Source organism: Varroa destructor, unplaced genomic scaffold (assembly GCF_002443255.2).
Source record: "Varroa destructor unplaced genomic scaffold, Vdes_3.0 BEIS01000006.1, whole genome shotgun sequence".
NCBI lineage: Eukaryota > Metazoa > Arthropoda > Arachnida > Mesostigmata > Varroidae > Varroa > Varroa destructor.
The window spans coordinates 4,300,060-4,325,983 of record NW_019211459.1 but is presented as its reverse complement, the minus strand read 5'-3'; the positions used below and the strand labels follow the sequence as shown (position 1 = coordinate 4,325,983).

Genomic DNA, 25,924 nt, shown 5'->3' with positions numbered 1-25,924 from the left:
TAGTAAAAACCGTTAGGTGAAAACATTGTGTTAAACGTAACAGAAATGCTGACAGTAAAAAAAAGCAAGTAGATGGAATGAATGCATTTTTTCATTGTTCGGGGTTGTTCTTGGACTACTAGAAAATTTGAAATATATTTCACTGATAGCGAAGCAGAACTAACCTACCTTTTGGTTTCGAATTAATTCATGGCATACTGCTAAGCTTGGTGAGAAAGCACTATGGTGAATGTCAGCGAAACACTGCTAAATGTGGCTATTATATAAATCGAATAGATTCAACTGTTCATTCCTGGTACGGTAACTCATAGTTTCGAACGTTACCCCGTTCTATTGAAAATGTCCAATAGCCGAAATCTCAGCCAGACAACACGCTACCAGCGTATGACGCTTGCCTTTGCCAACGACTAGAAATGGGCATTATGCCCACCGATTACGCAAGGAGATTCCATCTTGAAGTTTATGGAGAAGATTACAAACATGCTATGATAAACTATTATAATGTTCTAAGTTTTTTGTGTGCAACTGTGTATGTTCAATAGAAAAATCAGAATTTAGCTCAATAAAGTGTTACGTAAAGTAAAACGTATACATTGCCTCTAATTATTTATCAAGATATAATTCACCTGAAATAGGTTGTTCAACTATAGGGTAGCATTATTTAATAACGCAAACATTTTGCAAAAAAAGTTTGTCACTTTAGAATCTCTTTTGTATACTGTAGAACAATAGAAAACATTGCGTTCCAAAACTTAGCAAATTTTCAATGCGATTTTCAGTGTGAGAGTGTTTTGTGCTACTGATAAGAGAGATACAAATATCTAGAGAGCCTGGCTGTTAGAAAATGTTAAAATAAACTACGAAAGAAAGATATACATGTGAAAATATAGATAAATAGATTATTATGTACATACTGTCTGCTAGATTCAAATTCTGATCTAATGTACCCAAGGAAAATTTTGGTTATAAGTATGGAGTCAATTCAGCTTTTGTTTTTTTACAATTTTGATGAAAGCTATTTAAGAATGTAGTATGCGTAAGGTGACCTACACTGGCACAATTGTTGAATCATATATGTTTGTATATGTTAGTCATTTAGGTCGACCTGCGGCGATTTAGATTTTGCAGCTTAAACTGATGGTAAACTAATAATAACATTACTACTATTATTAATAATAATATTGTCGGTAATCTCATTTTCTAAGGTGCCGTGTGAGACATCCTTTTCTTACCCTTAGAACTTAAAGAAGAACTCATTTACTGCAAATACATTTGGTTTACCTTCTTTTAGGGGATGACTTTTAATGCAGTTTATTACAGTAATGCACTATTAGCTTCTGTTATCACTTTCTCTAAAATCTCTTTTTTTTCGCTATCGTTTCGTTACTACCTCAACCTCACACTGCATGTCATTTATTCGTTCATTTAAGGCATTGTCATGGCTACCCTCTTAAGCGTTGTTTAAAAGGGTGCAACACTGCCACTTGTCTATGCACATTTCTATTAGAATTTCATCACGCGTTTTGTCATGAAACTTTCACGCAGATTAGACAGTCGAACTGTTCTGCTGCCAGCTCGACAAGTTCTCTTACGCGCCCAAGCACTTATATATTAACCATATTTCGTACCCACCGTATAATAGCTCCACATAGAGCCACATCACAACAGCCCTTTACGACAGTTTCACTGAGTTCCTTTCAGTTAATGCGTGATATCTATAGTGAGCTCAGCAGAGTACCTATTCGAGTGAACTTAGCGACATAGGGGAAAATGAACGATAGTAAATTAGAAATAAAATTACAATAGTTTCTAGGCGTACTTCCATTGTTTTTCGCACTATTCTCTGTTAGTCAGATTGTTACGTTTCCCTGCTAATCATGTCTGCGCATCGTAAAGCAAAATCTGCAACCGTCACCGGTCGCAAAATGGTCTCTAAAATGACATCTAAACATTACGTGCTTTTACTGCCGTTGTCGCCATATCTTTCTTACGCTTTCTTTTCGGAAATAAAACTACAGAAAACGGACTTCACAAAGTGCCCCAGACGTTAACACTCGTCTACTTCTCCGCTGGCCTTTGAACGCGTCAAGGCTGCACACGCTGCATTCATTGCGAACTACTTGCCGTATGATTTCTCTTTTTGTGGATACTTCTTTTTTTACGCCTTTAACAACTTTAGAACAACCTGATTGTGATGCCACTAGCATTCAGTCGTCGATTCAAGTGATCCTAAATGAGTCATTATGTGTGTGTGTAAGTGTATAGCACCCTTTGTCACAGTGTTTTCTGTCGACATTCTGTCGATCGAAATAGTTCGTACCTTAAGCCTGCATTGCTTGGCCAGTGATGATGTGCGTTCCACTGAACATACAAAATCCAGTAAGACGCTAAAATGTCTAAACCGCAATAATTACCCTTTTTGAACTTAAAACTACTTCGGTCGGTTAAAAGAGTTTACGCTTGCACCTGTCCTATCTGTTTTCCGTACGGCGTTTTTATCGTAAGTTGTAACAAACATGGTAAGACTGCTGACGGCAGTTTCTTTACCGGGTCATCTCATTAGCGTTTTCTCGCTAACGCCTTACTGTTTTGTTTTTACTGCAGAACTCCTTCCCTTTGTTTTCGACGATGGTTCGATTGTATGCCGCTTCCTCCTCGACAGCGTGTAGAATCCTGTAGTTTTTTTTAAAGATGACAGTTAACATCGTTCGATGTTCTCTCATCACCACTATCCTTTTTACTCCATTATATTGCCAGAGATATCCTAATGAATTCATATGCTACTCCAAGCATCGGTGATAAATGTCTCCACGTCCCGTTTTGCTACTATTTGCTTTTTCTTCCCCTTTTTATCTTGTTCTTCAGAACTTAATGAACAGTTATTTTTTTTCCTATCTTACTTTCACTACTATCAATGTTTTATTAGTTCATGCATTACTGCCAACGTTATACAGTTTTTCTTATCCCGTCTTATCTCATCTTATTCTTGCTGCGACGATCACCTCCCGCATTGGGTATGTCCTGTTGTCGTCGATGGATGAAGTCTGCGATATCGTTTCGGAATATGATGGCCAATGCGACGGACACGGAGAAAACGGCGACGAATGGTGTCGGGGGAGCGGTGGTATCCGGCCCAACGCCTGGTAGCTGGCCATCGTTTGCCGCCCCGACAGGACTTACATTACAGCGGAGCTCTACATGGCGATAGGCGCGATCGGCCCGTACCGTGGCGGACGTGCTTGGGTTGCTCCGACCACTCGTGGTGATCGTCGTATTACTTTGACCGCTGCCGCTTCTGCTGTCATTGGCTGTTAGGCTCGCTCCGGACACATGCTGGAGCTCGACCAAGTAATCTTCCCCATCTCGCAAAAGTTCACCCGGCACAACGACAAACTGTGCTGCCTGCAAGTTGTGCAGTTGACGACCAGCAGTTGAAATAACGACTCGCAAAGATGGCAGCAACGCTGGATTAGCGTCAACCGTCACACTGAGCTGGGTGCTTCGTTGTGGCCGGACGACGATTACATCGATTGTCTGATCTTCACGACCTACCTGGACCTCCCGAATAGCAGGCAGCGTCCGCTCGAAACGTCGCGAGCCCTCGGGTATGTCTGGATCGCTTTGCTTCAACTGTAGCTTGTAAACACAGTTTTCGCGCAAACCCCTGATGCGGTACCTGCCATTCTCGTCGCTGGTGGCATCTTCCTCGTGTCTGTCGCAGGCCTCACTAATTGCCTCAAGCTCAACGTCGGATTCGGCTTCCCCCGTTATCGAAGTGACTCTGCCTTTGACCGAATAGGCTACCTTTTTACCAAGAATTTCCACGCGCTGCTCAGAGTTTTCGGTTACTTGTATCATAGATGATACTGGCTCAAACTTGTACTCTTTCATCATAACGCGGATATAGTACGATCCCGGCGATAGCTTGATCAACGATAGTTCACCCTGTGCTCCGGTTCGGCTATTGTTTCGGTAGTCCTGGCCACCTGTCACGGATACAAGAGCACCAGCAAGCGGCTCATTGGTGCCACTCTGTAGAACGACGATGTCGACGCGTGAAAATTTGATGCCACTTAGATCGTTCGAGTCGCCAACGCGCTCGAATGCATAGCCTTCCTTATGACCTTCAATGGTATACCTCGCCGATTCTAGTGGCCCGGCCCGGTAGCTGCCATTGACGTCGGTCATAACGCGCACAGCGTCAGATGGCAGAGTCCCCTCAGCCATAACAACTACCTCGACACCAGCAATGGCAGGTTTCACCGATCCCTGAATGAAGATCCCGGTCTTTCCGACCAGATCAATAGAGTGACAGTCATTAGGCATTCGGACTACGATTTGCGAAGGACGGAATAGCAATGAAGCGCTGCTTGCTTCCAACACTAATTTCTTTCCAGCTGGGTAATACATTTCGGCAGTGTATAGGTATCTAGGAGATCCTGCCTGGCCTGTAGACATCTTGGAATCGTTCTCTTTCACTTCTTGGACTTGTACTGTACTCACCTCATCATCGTCCTTCGTAACAAGCTTAAGATCATTGACAACTATTTTAGTAAAGATATTAACTTTAAGACGATGGGACTCGGCGACAAGCTTGACCGTTTCTTCACTTCCAGGTTTGAACTGGAGACCACTCGCTTGAGCAAAACGATGACACCCCAAAGGTGTCAGAGGGGTTATTTTCGTTTCGACAACACAATGCTTCGACAAGCCCGACTTCACCTGTAAAACTCTCCCGGCGATTTGCAGCTCGGTGCTATGAGAGCTGTCCAGCTTTAGAACAAACCCCTTTTGTGCAAAGAGTACATCGTTCAAGTTTTTATCCACAATTGTGATTCCTTGGCACTCCTTTTCGAAGCAAAGACCCGGATGCGATACGCACAGCTCATAAGTACCGGGATCAACACCGTTTAGAATGAACCTGCCATCACTATCAGCCGTGGTTTTTCCTTGAACGTTGAGGCCGGCGCGAAGCTCAACACGGACACCTCCGCATATTCCTCCGATACAGCTAATGCGTCCCTGAATAACAGCTTGGAACTGTGAGAAAACGAAACGTTTTCCTGCAGCTTCTGGAATAGAAAAGCTAACCTCAGTAGGAGAAAGACGTACGTGGCCAACTGGACGAAGAACGTAATCGCCCCTTGGCAGCATCGCACAAAATCGACCCGAACTCAGGTCGGAAAAAGTTTTAGTAACGCTATTAGTCGAAGTTGATTTTTTCCCAATTATATGCATCTCGATGGAATCTGCTACGAGCGCCTCACCGCACACTTCAAATCGATCGGGTCGAATAGGTAACAGCACTGCGTGGTCCACGCTAATTGTAACTTTTCTTGGGTCAAACTGAAATCCACGTTTCTTTAGCAGCAATGTATACTGCCCACTACGTAATCCTAGTAGGCGGAAACGTCCGGCTGTGTCGGAAACTGTTTCGAAGCCAGTCTCGGCGACTTGAATTTCCACACCCGGTCCAGCATCTTCAAGTTGCCCATCAACAGGGAAGCCTGTCACTTCGAAGGGATCTAAGCGGAGATCGCCATGAGCTAGTTCGACCTTTAAGTGGTCTGGCTCGACGTCCATTGCTTGGTCCGATGCAGTTATCGCTACAGGAATCACCGAATAGCTGAAGAAAGACGTAGTTGACTTGACACATGGGAATTCGAACGTCCCGCGGTTAGCGATGTCCACCTTCGCTACACAAGCCACTCGAAATCCGGCTGGCATAGTGAACCCAGCAGCCTTTGGCAGTTGTCTATTCGGTGTCGGTGAACGACCACAACAAACGCCTGCAGCTGTAGCATCATCCGCAGAGCCAGCAACGGCCAGCACAGCCCAGGCGGAGGTCGGAGGGGAATCTGCAAATTTAAAAGATCCCTAAAAACGTGCCACACACGTAGACATTAGTGTAAGTTGTAGCCATTCCATGAACTGCCATAATAAACTGAAACTAAAAGCAATTGACTTTACGTAAAATTCATCAAGAAATTAAATTGTTGTCTAACGAATAGGGTTTACTTCTTTCATTTATGAAGAGACAATTCACGGAGGACAACGAGTAAAGCGTCAGTCAAAAATGATAACGTATAGTTCAGCTGATATACACGAAAAAAAATTGAACTTGTTCGAAAAAAATTGAACCTACTTCGATTGTATATCCTTCAATGACAAAAGTCGTCGAGTTATCAGCCACGAAGTTGTTGTTGGTCACCTTGACTTCAACGCTGTGCCCATGGAACTCCAGTTTATAGGCACCCGGCATTACGGCAGAAAATGCATAATTACCGCCTTTTTGAGTGAGTACAGTTTTCCGTGACCCGTTACCCAGCAGCGTAACCGGTACCCCTTCAGGACCTTCCAAAGAACCCGCGCTTACAACCTATAAAAAACGCAAAAACAAAGCATAACAGAAACAACGATACGTTAATATAGCGCTACTTATTAAATACAAATCAGTCCTGTCGAGTTCAAATCCATGAAGATTAGAATCCATAGACTCTGTTTATTCCTAATCTGGGATAGCTTTGCAGTTCAGCGAAATGGAAAAAGCCACTGAATCTAAAGTATATAATACTGTTGTGTGATTACATGGTGAGTGAAGTTATAAATCAATGTCGCACAATTAATTATTGACTAACCTTTAACATGGTCAAGCATAGGTCTTGCTTAATATATATGCAGGGCACCAGGGCCGAATCAAATGTCTATTCTTACTAATTTAAGACGGAGTTGAGAAAAGTCAATTTTCCTTACTTTTCCAATAATAGAGAATCCTTTAAAAGTGAAGTCGATATCTTGTCCTTTCGAGCATGGGTCAGCCTTTGAGCTATCCAAGTGTATATCCACTGCAGGAGGGTCAAATGTCCAACCTGGTGGACCTTCTATACAAAGCTGAAAATGGCCTCTGTCGTAAGCAGGTAATAAGAAATAGCCACTATTAGGAGCGCCTTCAGCTTCGGCCTTCATGTTACCCGCCCTCGTCAGTCTGAAACAGAATAATAATAACAAAAATATGATATCTGAATGCAACAAGATCAATTACAAAGATTAAAGTAGTTTTTAAACAAGATATTTTGTGCTTTCCACTGGCTTCATTTTACTTCGATTATTAGTAAAATACATTAAAATTCTCTGAGAAATAGGTCGCTCATTGGTCATCAAACTACCTTTTTTCAAAAAAGATGATACTACTAAGCGAAATGTACACACTTGAAAGGTAGTTCCGGTATAACATCTTAGATTTTACTGCATTTTTCCTTCGACTAGCTTGTAGCGCTAGTAATCGAATCTCGCTTATGCCGGCTTATATATGGATCACGATTTCCATCTTTGACTCATTATTTTTACCATTCTTCACATATTCCATGCCCATTACCAAATTACTATATCACTTAAAACAAGATCGCCTTTAGCTGACTGGAATGATACAGCACGGAAGAGGCGCCCAAAATACAGAACAATTGATATACACATCTTATAAATAGCTGAGAAGTCGCAGTGAAGTACTTGTTCGACCCCTTTTGATTGCTAAATCAAAATTCATATCAATAATCAATACCGTACGCCGAGTAGAACAGAGATTGCGGTGTGCCGCCTATGGATATTGCTTATATTCAAGATAAACGTGCTTCTATGACCGTACGTTTTAACTAAAGGTAGGTGCATGCTTCTGAATATAGGCTATTCCTTAGTTCTGTGTTTTATTAGGTAATAAAACGGAGTAATAATAAAATTAAAAGCATATGGCAAACAATGAGCGTAAATGAAATTATACAAGTGTTGTTAATTTCTACAGATCTGTTCAACTTAATTTTCTCCAAAGACTCCCCAGTAGATTATAGTTACGAGACTTAGTGGAATATTTGACATCAGGAAAGGGACGAACTAGATGTTTTTCTTCAATTCCTGACAACAAGTAATATACGTGAGATAATTTATTTTAAATCGCGTAGGTTAAACCTGAACCGATACTTTTACCAATAGACCAAGCAGATGCGGAAATAGCTCCTTAGAGGATACTTTCGCGTTCATTACGTTGATCCAACTAAACTAAGGCATTTATTTTGTAATTTCCAAATTCCGCAATTGCTGTTTTCATTAGAATAACAAAATTTATGTGTAAAAACGGTTGTAGAGAACATCTTATTAATAACTGCATTCATGAAATAGCTGATACACCCACTTCGACTAAACAAACAAAAGACTGTCATTTCAACTGGACAAACACTGGAGACCAACTCATACTTACAGCTTAATTTTGATATTCTGATAGGGTATCGGCACCGACGAGCGTATATATCCTCCACAAGTTGTTATATCATCTGAATCAGCCGCAATGATAGAAGCAGCTGCCAGCAGACCCAACAGGACAGTCTTGTAGGCAACTGCCGCCTTTGCATCCGCGCACGCCATCGTAGGACCTGTCGCCCTTCTCTATACACAGAGCTCGTGACACAGTTTCTCTTTATATGATCACGCGACAGTAACCGATAAGCACTTGAGGCGGTCTTAGCACTATCCTTCCTCTTCTATAGCTTGTATATTTGTATACGCATATATATATCTGTACAAATATATAGATATATATATATATAGATATGAAACGAGCGTGCGCACTCAGAAACTCGCGACATTGAGGTTACAGCACTCGTGCCGTACGTTGCTTGCCACGATCCGGAACACACTAGCGGGTCACAGCACGAAACATCATCAACAGCCCACCTGGGGCCGTGTATATGCTCATTCGGCAGTGTTATGCTGGCTCGCAGTGATGGCGAGGATGGTATCGCAGCAGTCGAGGGCAGACGAGTACAGACGACATAGATATTGAAGCCGTCCCGCGGCCGCGCGTTGCCTATATTTTTTATAAACCACAACACAAGCAATGTTTTGCGCCCTCTCTTTGTCACTTTTTGATACGGGCGACTGCAACAGTGTATGACAGGTCAATGGATATACTTATGCAAGTAAATAATGATTCCGTGCCGGAAATGTTATATATAGGTTATGATATTCGTCTAGGCAGATTTAAGTGGGTACAAAGTGGAAATGTGAAAATGTAGCACAACTGTCTCTTAAAAATAATGTGAACAGATGTTATATAGTGGAAGATGCAATACAGTTTGAGTGTCGTCTCTTGGTAATGGCCACTACAATTTGGATACGATAGATAATCAAAAGTAATTAGCTATTCTTTGGCTGTTGTCATTCCCGCGAGATGCATTCAAAACTAAGTGTTGTTTATTTAATTTTGCTTCGATTTTCTCAAATTGAGGTATTCAGTAAAGATCATCGATGTATGTAAACATTTGGTGGCGCTATGCTGGTCACTACCTTAGGTCATAGGTGTTGTTCTTCACCGACAATCGACTACGGGCAGTTATCGTGTTTTTGGTTGAACCGAAAATCTAAGAAGAGCTGCGGCGTAATGATTTGCGTACGGAATAAAGCATCCCAGATCGGGCAATATCTGAAGGCGTCGAGCTCAGCTGTAGCTTCGCAGAGTCGGCCTGTTGTTAATGTAATTCCTAAGTCAAATAAAGACGAAAGGTTCCCATCCGACCCAGAAGCTGTAACGTCGAATGCCCTTGCTAATGTGCTTCCACACCAGGGTCGTACGATGGTTGTTGCCGGCTCCTTTTCGGCTGGCCAGCAAATCCGCTTGGCACACACTGATATTCAAGTACCCAACTTCGATGTATATCGTGTTAAGTCTCGCCTGAACCCAACCGTTCTATCGCCCACAACTCAGGAAGGTGCCAAGATGACGAGTTATCTTATTGTAGGTGCATCTGTCGTGGCAGGCACTTGCGCTGCCAAGGGCCTCGTTACTACGTTCGTGTCCAACCTCAGCGCCTCAGCTGAGGTTCTCGCTCTCGCTAAGATTGAAATTAAGCTCTCAGACATTCCTGAAGGTGTGTTAAATGTGTTGTCTGATATAGCATTTATTTATTGTAGCAGGAAAAAAATCAAACAAGGACTAACACCCTAACAATAGCGGGATGCAAATAATAAAAGACAATTTAAGCTTTAAAACAATATTTTTTTTGCTTGGGTTCCCCATATGAACAGAAAATCAAGTGACACCCAGAAGCGAAATAACTATTTGTTTGAATAGTCCATATAATAGGGCTAAGCTAGGGTCTATTCATATGGATGAATCAATTTTCATGATCAACATGTGATATTGTGCGCGAATATCTCTACAATATGCAAGCGAAGTCAAATAGGCATTTAATTGTCCTTTCAAGGTCAAATGCGTGCGATGAGCTGTGATGGTGGTGCTTCTCAACTGGGTTCTCTGCTCTGTTGGCGCTCAGAAGATCGTGAAGAGTTTTGCCACTAATGAACAAGCAGTTTCGATAAATAACCACCTGCACACAGTTACACTGGTTTTATGTTTTCCGTTTAATTCAAATATTGCACGTGGGTCTATTATTATAATGAGTGTAAAATGGGCCTGATATTTGTTGAACGTGACCATGGAACTCTGCTCTTTCTTGATAGTGATCAATCCAGCGATTACCAATTTACGCTTTCTGAAGGGCAACGAAACGACCTGCGTATACACACACATCACAATTAGCAATACGCGGTGTATCCAATAGCAAGTAATACTATGCGGCATAGCCTCATATTATATAAAGATTCAAATCATGTTTAAGACTTGGGTATTTTGAATAATTCACACAGTTTCCGTCTCGTTTTCTCGCTGTCATTTGTTTACCTCAGGCAAGAATGCAACGTTCAAATGGCGAGGTAAGCCACTGTTTATTCGACATAGGACCGCCAGTGAAATCTCACGCGAACGAGCCGTCAATATTAGCATGTTGCGCGACCCACAGAAGGATGAGGATCGGGCAACAAGGCCTGAATGGCTCGTCGTTCTCGGGGTCTGCACCCACCTCGGTTGTGTTCCCATCGCTAACGCAGGCGACTTCGGGGGATATTACTGCCCCTGCCACGGCTCACACTACGACTCGGCTGGACGCATTCGAAAAGGACCAGCTCCTCTCAACCTTGAAGTGCCGGCTCACGTTTTTGTCGATGAGAATACGCTCGTTGTCGGCTAATTTTTTGCCGAGCGATAAGAAAACCTGCAGATGCAGATAGGAGAGAAACGGGTCAGGTGGAAACTGGCATATTCAGGTTTACAGGAATCTAGGTTGCCAAAAGTGGATGTACTTTAGACGTAATAAACGGAAAAATAAAAAAAAATATGATCAGCTTGTAAATCGTCGAGTTTTACACGAAAAATAGTTGACTCCAGTCATTTGTTTCGCCCATAGCTACATAGGGAGATGCAAGCCTGCTTCTTTTATACTAAATATCAAGTGCAAAACAAATAAGTACACAATATGCCAGTTATAACGAAGAAAGTAAGGTAACTCACAAATATTGCCGAAGAAAATGCCTGTGTTATTTATTGGTTTACGATTTTTTCGACATCGATTAAGAACGATTAGTCGTTCAGTAGAAAACGATGACTTATGTTAGACATCAATACGATGAAATAAACAGTAAAGATAAAGGAATACAGGTGATAAATTGAAATGAATGACGATCATGAGAAAGAAACATGCTGGCGTCAAGGAAACACTGTTTTTAGGAGCAAATTTACCTAATACATGTTAACGTCCACCACAAAAACGTTAACCATTAGTTGTAAGAAAATAAAAAATCAATAAAAAATGCTCTAATATATTAAATGATTCTTTTTCTTAGCGCCTTACAATCAACATAAGTAGAAAAATATGAAATCAGCAGAAAGCAAGCTCGATGCGTTTACGAAAGAAGCGAACGAAAAGCCTATGTTGAGAGCAAATATGTTTCTAGCGAAGAACCTATTTTTCCAGCGTAGACATATTGAATACCATGCTTGAAGATTCCGTTTAACAAAACCTACTATCGTTTTTCTGCATTATCATTTAGTTTAGAACCAAATTAATTGTATGCCAACATTATCCAATCACTAAAATAGTGCATAATTCTGAATCTAGCATCTAGAACGACATTGTTATTACTGCTTTGCGGACGAAAATTAAGCTGATTTACTGTTAGAACAGTTCGTTTGATATCATACTACAAATCTAAGATGGACTAAAAACGCTTGCATACTTGTTTGCCTAAAATAGAAAAACTGTTTATTGATTACATCTTTAAAAACGTTATGACAGGTATAAGTGCTTTGTTCTTAAGATAGTATGGCTATAAAATACCTGGCATCGTTTAAATGACCTATGAAATTCTTTTTTTCCTAATAAACATCTTTTTATCATTAGACAAGTATGCTACAAAAGCTTGCTAGTCATGATGCAGTTAAATCCGAAAATTTTAATAACAAACGTTCTCAACAAAGTCAGCCCAAAAGCGTTAAGCAGTTATTTATTAGGGCATTCACAAATAGTAAGTCAAGTATTAAAATGTAGTTGAGTTCAACAATATGACGATTACCTGAAATTCATTGTAGTGGTTCAATTCAGTGCTGCGAATGGTGTTACTATTATTTATTATCAGCCCGTATTTTGCCGAAATGCTGCTATAGGCAAATCAATTTTGATTAACTTATATTTGAGACTACTTCATTACTACACAAAGCATCCTATAAGCATGGCTTCAAGGCAAATTGAATAAAAATTTGAAAGACAATGTTTTTATAAATGAGTCTTTTGAAAAACCAAGTGCTTTCCCGCGCGACAGTAGCGCCAGTATTAATAGTCAGCAAACAGCCCCTCTCCTTCTGGCTTGTGTCACTGGGATTCGATCGCGCAAAACGCGCTGAGTTTGCGCGCTTCGTGATCTGAGAGGTCAGAATATAGCAACAACAGGTAGGTTTAATTTTTGTGGTATTCTTATGTGATGCTTATGTCGAGTCTTATTTTGGGTGAATAGAGTTTGGACGAGTTAGACTGTTGAATGCATTTTGTCAAAAAAAGAAGTCATTATGCGATGATAATTAGGTAGAACGGCATGAATTTTGTATGGTACGCGCCTAGCTTCATCATAGTCGTGTTAGCTTAGTCGTCATTTATTTTATTGCTCGAATGTGTTTGTCGCGGGTTGATTATGTTATTTACCTTATTATTTTTGGTTCGACAGCAATTGTGTTCTGAAAAGAACCTTTATGATGAGCTTTTTTGGGCATTTCCGCCGCTTATAAACCAAAAACGTGCTTGCGCACTTGTGCACAAAAAGGCGTGTCTTTTCTAGCACATTTGCCCTGCCAGTCATTGCGGTTCTAAGCAAAGACAAAAGGAGCTTAAAAATTATTAAAAGACAACAAATACGAATGGTCCTCTTATGTTGATCGTTAATTCGTAATTCTTTATTGTTCCATTTTGTGTTTGTTGTCTTTTAGCGGCGTTTTGTGGTTCTTTGGGGCTTCCTGCCGATTCATGACTGTTGGTCAACAGCAAACGAAAAATTCGAAAAAAAAAAAGACAATAAGCAAAAGCGGACACTACTTCCTGAACAATTCAAGGTAGTCATGCAATATCAGTTTCTTTATCACAAAATATCATAAATGGGCATTAATTGGTTTATATAATCACGCCACTAATCTAAGTCTCAATAGATATTCCGGTACTTACTATAACGGTTGGTGTGACGCAGACATGTTTAGGTCACTACAAGGTATAATATTATTTTGGTGTTTAGCAGCGTAGTTATATGCAGTCAGTAATGATTGCGTCATCGCCAAGAATAATGCGTATCTAAGTGAACAACTGCTGTACACACGCATACACACACATATATATACATATATATCACGTTTCTTGCGTTCTTTCATGTATGGCTTTACTACTAAGGCGCAACAATATTGTCGATATGCTATTATAGATAAATCTGTAAAGCATAGTTGCCATTTACGATATTTATCATTTTCGATTCGAATATTGAGGAACAGTGTCTTACTTCAAAGTTACTACATTGTTCTAAGTTATTGTTACTGTTCCACATTTCTGATACGTTTGTTAGATCTGCAAGGTCTTAAGGTTATTAAAATTGTGCTTGTTGAAAAACGTAACGTGCGTTACAAGCTGTTGTTGTAATGCGCAGACGAATTTCAATGGAAATCCTTACTCATATTCGCCACGCACTGTCCAATTCTGTGCCCGACAAGTTATCCGTATTAAGTCAGTCCTCTAAATCCCGTCGTATAGAAAAGAAACAAGCTTTCTTTTTTGGTGTCACCGGAGTGTCTAGCAGCCTAAAAAAGTACCTATTTTTTCAATTCTACACCATTAAATACTATTTGTCAGCGCTGCTATGCTATTCATACGTTTGATCATATTTAATTATATTCAATTCAGTACGCAGTAAATACTATTTAACCCTAATTACTTACGATAGCGCCTCTGTCTATCAAATTGTTGACGATAATATTGCGTACTGTGTTCTTCGTCTGAATCGCGCGGTATGAAATCGTGAAACAATAGCTGTACATGATGGGTGTACATGTGGTCCCATGATCACGACCAGCCGGCATTCCTTCTTAACTAATGTATGCTATGTAATGTCAATTTTTTTTCTGTGGAAATGGAAACGTGTTTTAGTTCAGTCCTTTTAGGCTAAGGCTGCTTCCTCACTTGTTCTTTTTCAGCGTACTAACATTTGTCCATCTGTCAAACAGGAGCAGATTTAAACTATTACCAGCAAGATGCCGGGTAAGCGTGATCAGAAACCTCCTGTAGACGCTGCCGATGTAAAGAAGGCCAAACGTGATAGACGTTCAACGGACGAACAGAACGGCAGAAAAGGTTGTGACTCGGATTTTGGCTCGCCACCCAAGAAAATAAAGGCGTGAGTAAACCATGGCAAATCATTTGACATTTTAATACCTTAAATATTAGGAGATATTAAAGCACGCATGTTGTTGTCATAAGTAAAAATGTTTGCTTATTCAGTTAGTAACCTTCAACAAAATACATTTACAAAGAAAATACGTCTTTAATAAATACATGGATCGTTGTGCACATTGAATAACAGGATTAGCAATTTCTGATTTGTTGTAGCCTAAGAATTTTTTTCTCAAGAAACAGGAACAAACAACTAATGAAGTGTGTTTACCTTACAGTTTCAAAATGTCTTCTGAGGCTGAGAAATTCTGCGCGAAATTCAAAAGCCCGGAGGATTCGATCAAGTGGCTTCTAACAAACGCCAAAATGAGTGTCGAAGAATTCTTTAAAACTAAGTGGCAAAACGGTGCTTTTTCCATGCACGCGGACGAAGAATATAAAGATCTGGCCAAAATATTTAGTTACGACTTCCTACTCAAAGTAAGTAGACATTTAGCTCTGAGGGTAAAGGACAATATTTGTCAAGAAGATAAGAAAGAAGAAAACACTAAAAAGCTTTAATTAAGGGTTTTTTGCGACACGTAACTGAAGTGGACAATAAGGGAATTTGGCGAAGGTATAATATTATCAATGTAACAGTAAATAGCACAGTGAATGTCACTGCGAATGGGTCTTTATTGATGATAGCATTGTCGATCTTTTTATTTTTAGCTTCTGAAAGATGAAGAATACAATTTTCAACCGGAGCTCGACTTTACTTATGGCAGATACCCTGGTGACTGCTCTGTGAACGAGAATATTAAGAACCTGAGCGTGAAAGAGGTGGACCGGGCGCTAGAAGCCGGCGACTGTCTCAAGATTATGGAACCCCATCGATTTCAGCCCGCGCTCCATGCGCTGCTGAGCCCATTAGAGTCGTTCTTTGGGTCGCTCGTATTCTCGGATGGATATATCTGCCCACCAAAGGGACAGTTCAGAGGTATACATTTCATCGACGAGGAATGTTTTGTTGTTCAGACTGAAGGCACACAAACATGGACAATCTACGAGGACAAAGAAAAATTGTCGACGAACTATTCCAATGATTACGAGAAAGGAGATGTTGGAAAGCCTATCAAAACAGTGACGCTTAAGCCCGGTGATGTACTGTACATGCCTCGAGGCACAGTTAAAGAATGCGCCGCTGGAGACACCCGCAGCAGCTATTTCGTCGTAAGAACCTATCAGCGTATGTACTGGGCCAACTACTTCAGTGAGACTTTGGCGGTTCTAATCAATTCGCTCGAACAAAGACATGTTGACCTACGACGTGGCCTACCCTTGGGCTTTCTGCCACGCGCAAATATGACCAAGGACGACTTTGCCGCTTACATGACTAAGCTCGCTGAGCTTGTGAAAGCTGACCCCGAACCTCTGCCTACGCCCGCAGGTTAGTGAGTAATATCAACCTTATTGTTTAATCACTACGAAAGGAATTACCAGTGGTAAGTCGAAGTATAACTGAGAATTTATTGCAGTTATGTGTGCAACTTATCACGTCCTACAATATAAAAGTTATAATTTGGCAAGTCAATTTTCAAGGCATATTTGAAAATGAAATCTGAAAACCAAAGCAAACATTCCTTCTTTGTACCATATTTCATAAGAAATTGCGTTTAAGAGGCCCGTTTTTCAGAATCATTACTATTGGCTGTTTTATCTACCTTTTCTTTCACCTTTATTGCCTTTCAAGGTATGGTGATCGAGTTCATGGCGTGCCGGATGCCGCCATTCGGAGTTTCGTTCGACCTCTCAGCAGACAAAGCTCCAGAGGGAAAATCAAGAGTCCAGTTGCGGTCGAGAGGCCATATGGCGTACTACACAAGGCCCGCAGGTCCTTTTGATCCTGACGAAGCAGCAGACGAGGAAGACGCAGATGAGCCTACAAACGAAAACGACGAGGAGGATATTAACACCGAAGAATCGGAACTTGTCATTCTTTCGTCGGTAAAAAATGACCTCCTGAGACATGGAACGCCCCAGATCGACTCATCAGCTGAAGAACTTGTTGTTGACCCGGCTTATGAAAAAATTCTAGAAAAGCTCGTTAATGCTGAGAAGCCCTTGAAGATTAGCGACTTAGAGGTAACAGATACTGACAGAAAGGGAAAACCATTGGACGCATTAATGCTGGCTAGAGGCCTGTATAATATTGGCGCCCTAATGGTCGTTGAATAAAAGCTCTCTAGGTATTTACAGCCTTTTGCGATTTTTGATAGTCTGTAATTACATAATGCTTTTGTCTCATCTATAAATGTCAATACAAAAAAAAAACGTTAACTTACCCCATGAATCTGTCACCCGTCTGCTGCAGCTTATTGCGTCTCTGAGCCGTAACACAACTTTTGAGTTATAAGACATAGAGAAAGAGTACCAGAGCCGTTAAGTGTGGTTGGTGTTGCCTCTGAGCAAATGTTCACGTTGAAAATGTTTCTAAGTACATCAGATACAGCAACGCTCGTTGATCCACGAGATGAAAAAAGAGAATTAACGCTGCCGATTTAATAGTTTTTCTGCAGAACGATGGCGTTTTATGAGTCCAGTTACCTCCAACCTTGTTAAAATAAGTCGATAAGCCATAGACATGTAAATATTGCATGGCATGAGATTTTCGATTACCACATCGTGAGGTAAAAAGCCAGAAGTGAAATATTGACGTAAAAAAAACAAAGAATCTACTGCGTTTGTATAGTGAAAAGTATTAGCGAGCCGAAATGGTCTCGCTATGAGCGTCCAACAAGGAACGAAAACATGTTGACTGAACGTTGTTGGCGACACAGGCAGGTACTAAAGAAAGCAATTTGGAAGAACTATATTATTTACAGTCTGTCATCTAATAAATATATTTTGGCATGATTAGGTGAAAGAATTATAATGTGATTTCCATTTAGTATCTTATGCTTGACTCATGTAAAACGACAATGTTTAGATAGCATCAGTAGGAGCTAAACAGCAATTTTCATTCAAACGAAGTTCTAGACCAGCGTCGTCATCAAATGTAGAACAAAGTAGCGTATCTCGTTTTAAGTTCCAGTAAAGCTTATATGTTGGAAAATGGCTAAAAATCAAATTTGCTACATACAAATGGGTTTAAGGAATAATCTCGAAATCGTAAAAAGAGTCCTGATCATGTAATTTCTATTTAACAAAGTATAAATAAGTTCCAGAAAATTTTAACCATTATATAGTATTCTGTTACGATTGGAGCTATAGCTAAATTAAATTCTTAAATGAATTTAAGGCTTTAATTTGGCCATAGCTTGCACAAGGCGGTAAACAGTTGATATAGATTACTTGGATTTAGCTAAGCAAGAAGCAAGTTGAACTGGGGCATTTACTGCAGTCAACAACAAACTGATATAACGATATCGCTAAATGCAAATTGAAGGCTATACTAGCTCACCAAAATAATCAAACTGTGAATCACCGTGTTTCTTTTGTAATTAGGATAACTCAGAAGACGGAGTACGTAGTTTATTTTATTTCGAAGATATTTTTAAACGAGGGTCCTGGCTTACCATTGCCATGCCACGCTTTATTTTATTTTACATTTTTATTTACATTTTTAGATTTCATATTTCTTTACCACATTCAACTTTCAACCCTTCCACGGTTAACCACCCCGTAGATTAGGCGTTAACACAGCAATTAGGTGTCTTTTGTCGATAGCAATTTTTTCTTTTATCGTAATCAAATAAATAAGTCACATCCGTATGTTGCTTTCATTTTGCACCGGGCGTTTCTCATTCATCGACAGACCGGGTAGTGCTGCGCTTTTTTATATGCTATTTAGCAGAAAAAAATGCCGTCATTCATGCCGCATACCGTACCCAAATTACAAACAGAACACACGAAAGCAGTCCTACTACGGCGCGATTTATTTCGCTGGGGCGAGAATGCACCTGGTTCAGCAGACTCCATAATTATACCACAATTTTATTAGAAATGGTTTAGAAAAGTTTAGACCAAACAGTTGGTTTTTCATAGGTGGTGTACTAATCTTAACTCGAATTCGAATACAAAAATATATACACTGAAAGTTTTTGCTTGTAACGCTTATGGCGGAACCAACATTGCTCTAATTCGGATTCGATTTAAATGGACAGACTAGACAGTAAATTAAAATTTTTATCTCTACACATATAGTACATAAGTGCAGCCGTGTAAAACAATACGTATCTTATCATAACAGTTTAAATGGACCTGATGCTTTTGCCACTCTTTTCTATTTTTACTATAGCTTTTTGTAAAACACACGAGTTTCTAATTATCCTAAGAAACAAAAATCGAGGTGGAACAATCGAAATAAAAAAAAAAACCCAAATTTTGAAGTTCGGCAGCTCCAAACTTTTTGTTCGAAAATAACTAACGATTCAATCACTAGCCAATACACTAGCTATCATAAATAGTTGGAAATTATTTCGCAATTTCTTCGTTAATAAAGACTTATCAAATTAAACGAAATTGAACAGCTGAATGTTCCCAGTTTCTGACATAGGACCTAAGCAACAATTTTTTCCTAACTCCCTTGTTAAAAAAGATATAAATTTGCTGCCGAATAGATTATACGTTTGTTGAGATACCTGTACTCTAGTTGGATAGCAAAAGCAGGAATGAATTGTTCGAGCACTTTATATTCCTCAACATAATGAACGCTTTATTCAGAAATAAAGCGTGCTATTATAATTATAAATATTTTTATACAACATCATTTGATCATCATTACACGCCATTACATACACAGTTGTATATTACACATTTTACATACTACCTACACAGTTTGCTTTCTGTTAAGCAATATACGAAATACAGAAGTTAATTTAAGACAGAACAATGTCAGACATCGATCGCAAGATATAACATAAAAGTAGCTTTCTTTCTCAAACTAAATACAAACCATTTGCGTATTGTCTGACTTATGCAAGTCTCCTGCAGTTACAAAAGTAAATGAGCAAAAACAGTTGTCGCTCTGTATCACTTGAATCAGTTGCGTGATATGGATAATAGACAAGCATAGTCTACAACCAGCAGCTTACAGTGCCACGATCACTCAGAGCCAATTTGCGAGTCCAAGACCATCAGTAGCCAGTGACTGTGAGACATGCTTAAGGGAAGGTGACAACCGTTCTGGCTCGATTGATCTTGAGAGCTAGGTAGGTTTTTCGCCCTCGATTATGCCCGATACACGCTAAGCATTTTTCGTTGACCAGGTGCGGAAATGAAGTTACGGGCCAAGTTAGTTTACACTATACAACATATACAAGAAACTGGCCGTACAAGCATCGTAACCGGTTTTCCTCTTTACCTCTATTCATTCTGTTTGGTAGCAAATAGCCGAAGTTTTTGTGTAAGCAAAAACTTGTGTATGGAGACTGCCGTTAGCCTGACACAAATGACCAGGGTAACAATGGCAACTATGAGGCAGAAGACATCTACCACCAGTATCGCTCCTTCGCGGCACTGCCTTCTGCTGAACCTATGAACATGATTATTTGCATTATTATTTATTAGTAGCAGGGACCGTCGTCATCGCAAGTAACAACAATATAACGCCATTTTGTCTGTACAGATCCATCCAAAATACTTTTTCGTGCTTCTGTGTTCCTTCTGCATTGTTGTTACAAACTCCCGGGAGAAACTCCCAAAGTACAACACGCATTCACGCTTATATTGCTTCCGGTAATGGCTACTTGATCATGATATAATGCAGCGCTACTGACCGGACAATATAACGAGTGATGTGATAGCGACGGGCAATAGAGTGAGTGCTTAGTCTAGCAATTCCCAGGCGGAAAAACGTACACGATCTGTAAGATCGATGGGCTCTCAACCCTTAGCGACTCAATTAGATGTTTGCATACTTTTGTCGCTGTACTATTACCGATAAATGACACTATCAGTATCATAATGATCATCCGTATCATCTGTTATCTGTAGTTGGTAATAAACAATGAGGAGTCGCGCGATAAATAAACATCGATCCGCAGCTTCGCGAGTTGTTGCGAAATGAGAGTTGTGCCTCGTGCTTGAGAACGACGAACATGGGCAAACGAACAAACGGCCCACGACGGAGCGAAACTATGCGCGCAAACTGTGCGGCCATGTGGCAAACTATGTTTGTGCTAATGTTTGAACCTGTGCGTGCAGCACTGATGTGTCATTGTGGCGTCGTCCTTGTTAATGAACGAAATCATTACGAACGGCATTTCCACCGCGAACTACGCCCGTGGACGTTTGTGGACGCTTCCTTTGCTAGACGCTCTTCCGCCGAAGCACAACCTTGCCTCGTTGTAACATCGCCAATGTAATACGAACTTTGCTCCCGTCCACAACTTTCTTCACGATGATATCATTTCCACCAAGTGTGTCAATGACGCCATTAAATTTGCCCCCTAGATCTCGTGATTCGACAGAGACTGATTGCCCCCGATGGTACCATTTTTTGTCATAAAACAACTTGTTGTGCTCGATCCGAGCGTCAAACACCAACGATGAAGAATTGACGGATGACGACGTTGTGGGGCTGCTACCGAGCTCCACGGGATCGACCTCGATATCGGCGTTAACGGCGTTAGCCGCGCTACCTCCTGAAAGACAATAATGCAAATGATCAATCATAAGTACGCAAATGAGAATGCCTGTTATAATGAAACATGTTTTACTACCTGGTTTTTTGCATCAGGGATGTAGATTGTGATGGAAATAACCTATTTGAACTCCATGAAGTCTTTATTAATACTGTTAATACATGTTCCTGAATTGCTTACAGTTTCGGAAATAATTCGAATCTTATATCACTAGACACTAACGATCTAAATTAGTGTTGATGTTATCTAATTATAGAATATAATCTTAACATCGATTAGTTAAACCAATTTGAAAAAAATAAAGAAGAAAGTTAGCTCTGAGGGCTAACTTTCTTCTTTATATATTATATATTATATATATAATATATATATATATATATATTTTTTTTTTTTTTCATTCATTTTTATTATAAATAGGGTTGGTGTATGCTCGTTTATTTGTCTGACTCATATAAGGTCAGAGTGTTTAAGCTGCTATTGTTTCTGTAAGTTGTCGGACAAAATGGCCACCATTTTGTTAGGTCCACGGATCTACTTGATCGTTTCCGTCTCACTCGAGTAACATTCAGTCAAAACAAACCCCGGAAGAAGCCATACACGGCGTTTTATAATAATTTGAACTTTATGAGTATAAGCAACGTTGTTTGCATCATGCCCCAACTATTGCAAATACCGCAAAATGATTTGCGTAACGTTTGTATTATTTAAAAGCCCACCACGGCATCATACTGGAAATAACACCACTGTGCTTATTCTCCAAGCGTGGTTTACGCGAACTTAAAAATATATATGTGAACAAATAATTTGATGACCCATTCATGTTATCTTGCTGAAGAACAACCGCCACAAGAGTAAAGTAAACATTGAAAGCAAGCTGGAACTATATAACTGTCTTTTTCCATCTAACTGTCTATCACACAAATAATCTGTACCCCATATTTAATATACGCGATGGTTTTTAGACTTTATAGACTTTGGCTCATAGACTTATGTTCACGTAACTCACCCTTCCTTGTTGATGCTTGCTGTTGCCTCTCGTGCGATTTGTTTCCACCGCCAGACGATTGGTTAGCAACGATCCCTGTACGTTGAATGGCCTTAAGGTCTTCTAGTATTTCGGCCTCGTCGATCAATAGGCTTAGCTGGCTTGGAGAAAGCTTTCGACACTGCCGTTTCTCAGCTGATGCTCCGCCGCCACCGGGCATCGGCTGGCCACCCCCACCTGGCTCATTTGGTCGGCGGCGCAATTTTCTAGTGCTAACCGGTGCGCGAACGTCACTCGCATCCCCACCTGTCAGCTCGATAAGGTTTCGCTCAAGCTCGAAATGGCGACGCTTTTCATCAAGTTCAGCTACTAACGCTTCCTTAAGTTCGATTGTTTTCTCTTCAAGTTCCTGAGATGCAGCTTTTGTCTCGCCGTCATAATCAGCTTGTGCCCGTTCGGACTCAAGTTTCCGCCAGACTTCGTTGAACATCACACGGTCAGCGTGGGCCGTTTCGATCCGCCGTAATCGCCGTTGATATTCGGGATGTGTGCCATCAGCCACCTGCTGGAGTTGGCGTCGTAGTGAGGCGATTTTCTCGACGAAGACTCGATCCAACCTGGATACAAAATTGGACATGCATCGTTAAAATATGAAGAACGATCATCCAGTTGTCAGATATGGTGTATATATCGACAATAGCAAAAATGAAACAACAGTAACAAATCAAATTAGCGACGTACACGTGGTTGGTCTACACAATTCGTTTATTTACTCAAAGGTCCCATGATAAAATATATATATTTTGTGTTTGATATCCCTAAGTTAAAGGTTGTTTTCAGTAATTGTCAAATCTCGTATTTATATTAATAAGTAAAAATAAAAAAATTCACAAACTTCTTTGAAGCTCGATTTTTTTCTGAGCACCTAGGATTTTTAAAACGTCAAAGTTCCGTTACAAATATATGCATAATATCAAATTAAGGGAGGGATAAGCAAACACTAACTGTTCTTCTTTTTCGACGAATTCTTCCTCCTGTTTGACAACCTCCGTTTCTGACGCATCCTCTGTATCTGGAAACCACAACAAAAAAAATTACAAATTACAGTAAAATGATTAAATTCAGTCTGGACAAGTGAATCCACCCAATAATAAATACGGCTGTAACTGAAAAATCGACGGAAAGACCGATACAATATTTAACATAATCTGAACTTACGTGGTCACTTAACCATCTACTATATCAAATTCTTTTGTCAGTACTACTGTGATAGTAAGCAAATTATGGCTTAATTACTCTTATTCAGACGGGTAAGTTTGGCAGCAAATGGGTACGGATGATCCTGAATGCCCATCGTAACCAAAAATTAAACCTACCTCCAAACAAAGACTGGCACGAATCTTCTGACATTAACGTCGGGCTCATTTTGACTGATGAACTTTTTGGCAACTGTTGCATAACACGAAGCATTAGCTTGGACGATTGTGTCCCTACGACCGCTTTAACGTCACGCATGAGTTTCGCTTATGAACTTTTTCAGGATAGATAAAAATAATACTGGAGCGTTTCCGTTCGCCGCTTTATTTAAATTTATCGCTAAAATACTCTTTAAAGCGTTTCAGTCAATCGGGAATGAATATTTGGTGCTGCTGTCACAGCTAATCGTTAAATAGGTGACCATAGCAAGGATACGGTAAATAGTTTTATCTGTTGCACTGCGTTTGCCATGAAATATATGGGCTAGTGGTAACAAATCTACGAAGTCATATTGAGGCGATTGATTAATCGCAAAACGAATAACAAGTATTACGGTACTGCACCAAAGATAAATTGGGAGACGTGTAGCCGTGACACAGAAGGTAGTCATCAAATAGTAAATATGATTGGTATCTCTAAGGTGATGCGTTGGAGACTAGTCCTGCGCTGATTGCGGTTTGCATAGGCAGCTACCTCAATCGACCGTTTGATTCAAAATCGGACCTGATTTTAAGCTAGACCACTTGCTAGTTTGCTACGGAGTTCGTCGCGAGTTAGCGAACATCGAAACTTATGCCGGCCTGTTCAACAACATACCGTTGTCATCAAGCGCAGGTCAATGGTAGTGATCGCAAACAATGTAATTTCTGCAATCAATTCATTATGTAGCTAAGCCACGAAATCCTCATTAGATTGTTAGAAGCTGCAGATATTTAGCGCGTCAGTGGGCGTTCCACGCGGCTATTGACTTCTTGCGATTACTCAGTATGTGTTCTTTCTCAACAGGTAAGAATAAAATACTTATTTGTAGCTAATTGTCATTTCATATTCGTCCACCCTTCAATTAATTTAGAATACCACCACTACCGGCAGAGTATTCGATTTTTAGCCGACCAGTTTGCTTCAAAAAAACATGCACCCGCGCATAAACATGTATACACACACGGCTAATCACCCCTTTCAGCTTGCCGTTCCTTGGTTTGTGTTCACTTATGCTACAGTTAAATGCGTAAGTAAAGAAGAACAAAAAACCGCCAGGGGCCGAATCACTTTGATCTGTGCTTGGCGGTACTTCAGTTCAAGGGTGAATCCATTACTCGCTCACAATTAACACGCTATTGACAATGGCTTAAAACAAATGGCTTGACAAACAAATGACTTCAACTTTTCTCACACTTGAAAGCACAGCATCACTGCACAGCTGCTATTTTATCTCCCGCCGATTTTTCCAACATCAGCATCATCAACAATGATAATATCTATCATTGCGGTGGCATCAGCAGCAGCAAATTCGTCTGTTGCTTCGTCGGGTTGATTTTTTCGGCTAACCATCGAATCGTTCGAGCGACTGAGACGACATCTGCTAGGAAGACGACAGTAACAAATCAGATCATATCACCATCAATAACAACACCAATACACGAGGAACAGAAATGGTTTGGATCTACCCAGCTTCCATCCACAGATACACTAAGTACAATGTACCTATCACTTATTGCCGGGCGGAGGCACCACCACTACCCCAACACCGCTCGTAACAAACTGAGCAACACCAGCAGACACCCCCCGGGTTTCTGCGTACTACCACTCCTTTCAGTATAGCTCACACTGGTCAATCAAGACGCGTTCGCTCGGCCCTCTAAGTGGAGCGAGTTCTTGTTCTCCCCCGAAAGCTCGCCTGCTTAGCAGATGCATTAGTGCGTCATCATTCAAGGCTCTCATACGATGGCCATCAAAAGGGTGTACGCTGTCCGCTGATTGGTTGACTAGAGGATGGCGCGCCAATGGTTCTTTTTATGCATCTTCGTCAGCTATCGCTATTAAGGGATATTTGACACGATTTAACTTCCAGTTCATTGGTTCCTGATCGATAATTGCCAATGCTGTCCACTCCAATGCACTCCAATGTGAAGTTGTGAAGAATAACTTGGCGAAAAAAAAGCACGAGCACATGGCTTATATACAGAAGCGCGGGTTTTACGTGAGGTAACTATATATATACCTATATATATAGGTATATATATAGTTACCTCATATAT

The 25,924-nt window shown here is 40.5% G+C and overlaps 4 protein-coding genes across 11 annotated transcripts in view; 2 read left to right on the top strand and 2 right to left on the bottom strand.

Annotated features, from left to right (window-relative positions):
- Positions 1 to 1,267: 1,267 nt before the first annotated feature.
- LOC111252359 (BOS complex subunit NOMO3) lies at positions 1,268 to 8,791 on the bottom strand. Its single transcript, XM_022810095.2, has 4 exons — positions 8,249 to 8,791; positions 6,754 to 6,985; positions 6,146 to 6,379; positions 1,268 to 5,877 (listed from the first exon to the last, which is right to left on the bottom strand). The coding sequence occupies exons 1-4, from the start codon at positions 8,410 to 8,412 to the stop codon at positions 2,971 to 2,973; spliced, it is 3,537 nt and encodes a 1,178-aa protein (XP_022665830.1). The 5' UTR covers positions 8,413 to 8,791; the 3' UTR covers positions 1,268 to 2,970.
- Positions 8,792 to 9,311: 520 nt separating this feature from the next.
- RFeSP (Rieske iron-sulfur protein) lies at positions 9,312 to 11,708 on the top strand. The gene is made up of 2 exons (XM_022810100.2): positions 9,312 to 9,914; positions 10,732 to 11,708. Exons 1-2 carry the CDS (start codon positions 9,320 to 9,322, stop codon positions 11,070 to 11,072), a joined length of 936 nt encoding a protein of 311 aa, XP_022665835.2. The 5' UTR covers positions 9,312 to 9,319; the 3' UTR covers positions 11,073 to 11,708.
- A 1,007-nt stretch (positions 11,709 to 12,715) lies between these two features.
- On the top strand, positions 12,716 to 17,706 carry LOC111252762 (ribosomal oxygenase 2-like). 3 transcript variants are annotated; one of them, XM_022811147.2, is made up of 6 exons: positions 12,719 to 12,827; positions 13,358 to 13,480; positions 14,633 to 14,802; positions 15,077 to 15,278; positions 15,510 to 16,227; positions 16,531 to 17,706. In XM_022811147.2, the coding sequence occupies exons 3-6, from the start codon at positions 14,660 to 14,662 to the stop codon at positions 17,013 to 17,015; spliced, it is 1,548 nt and encodes a 515-aa protein (XP_022666882.1). In that variant the 5' UTR covers positions 12,719 to 12,827; positions 13,358 to 13,480; positions 14,633 to 14,659; the 3' UTR covers positions 17,016 to 17,706. The 3 variants fall into 3 exon arrangements, with proteins under 3 accessions (XP_086848727.1, XP_022666882.1, XP_022666881.1); XM_086992601.1 differs by lacking the exon at positions 13,358 to 13,480 and having other exon boundaries at positions 12,716 to 12,827; positions 14,603 to 14,802; XM_022811146.2 differs by lacking the exon at positions 13,358 to 13,480.
- Positions 17,707 to 19,467: 1,761 nt separating this feature from the next.
- Positions 19,468 to 25,924, bottom strand: part of LOC111252763 (sin3 histone deacetylase corepressor complex component SDS3) — a 10,183-nt gene continuing 3,726 nt past the window's right edge. For 2 of the 6 annotated variants that reach the window (XM_022811155.2, XM_022811153.2), the window contains 3 exons: positions 23,415 to 23,481; positions 22,431 to 23,026; positions 19,468 to 21,424 (listed from right to left, as the gene is read on the bottom strand). In XM_022811155.2, the coding sequence (XP_022666890.1) occupies positions 21,090 to 21,424; positions 22,431 to 23,026; positions 23,415 to 23,481 (998 nt within the window). In that variant the 3' untranslated portion in view covers positions 19,468 to 21,089. Of the gene's footprint in view, positions 21,425 to 22,430; positions 23,027 to 23,414; positions 23,482 to 23,785; positions 25,838 to 25,924 lie in introns of those variants that run through there. The other 4 variants (XM_086992603.1, XM_086992604.1, XM_086992602.1 and 1 more) reach the window with 4 other exon arrangements.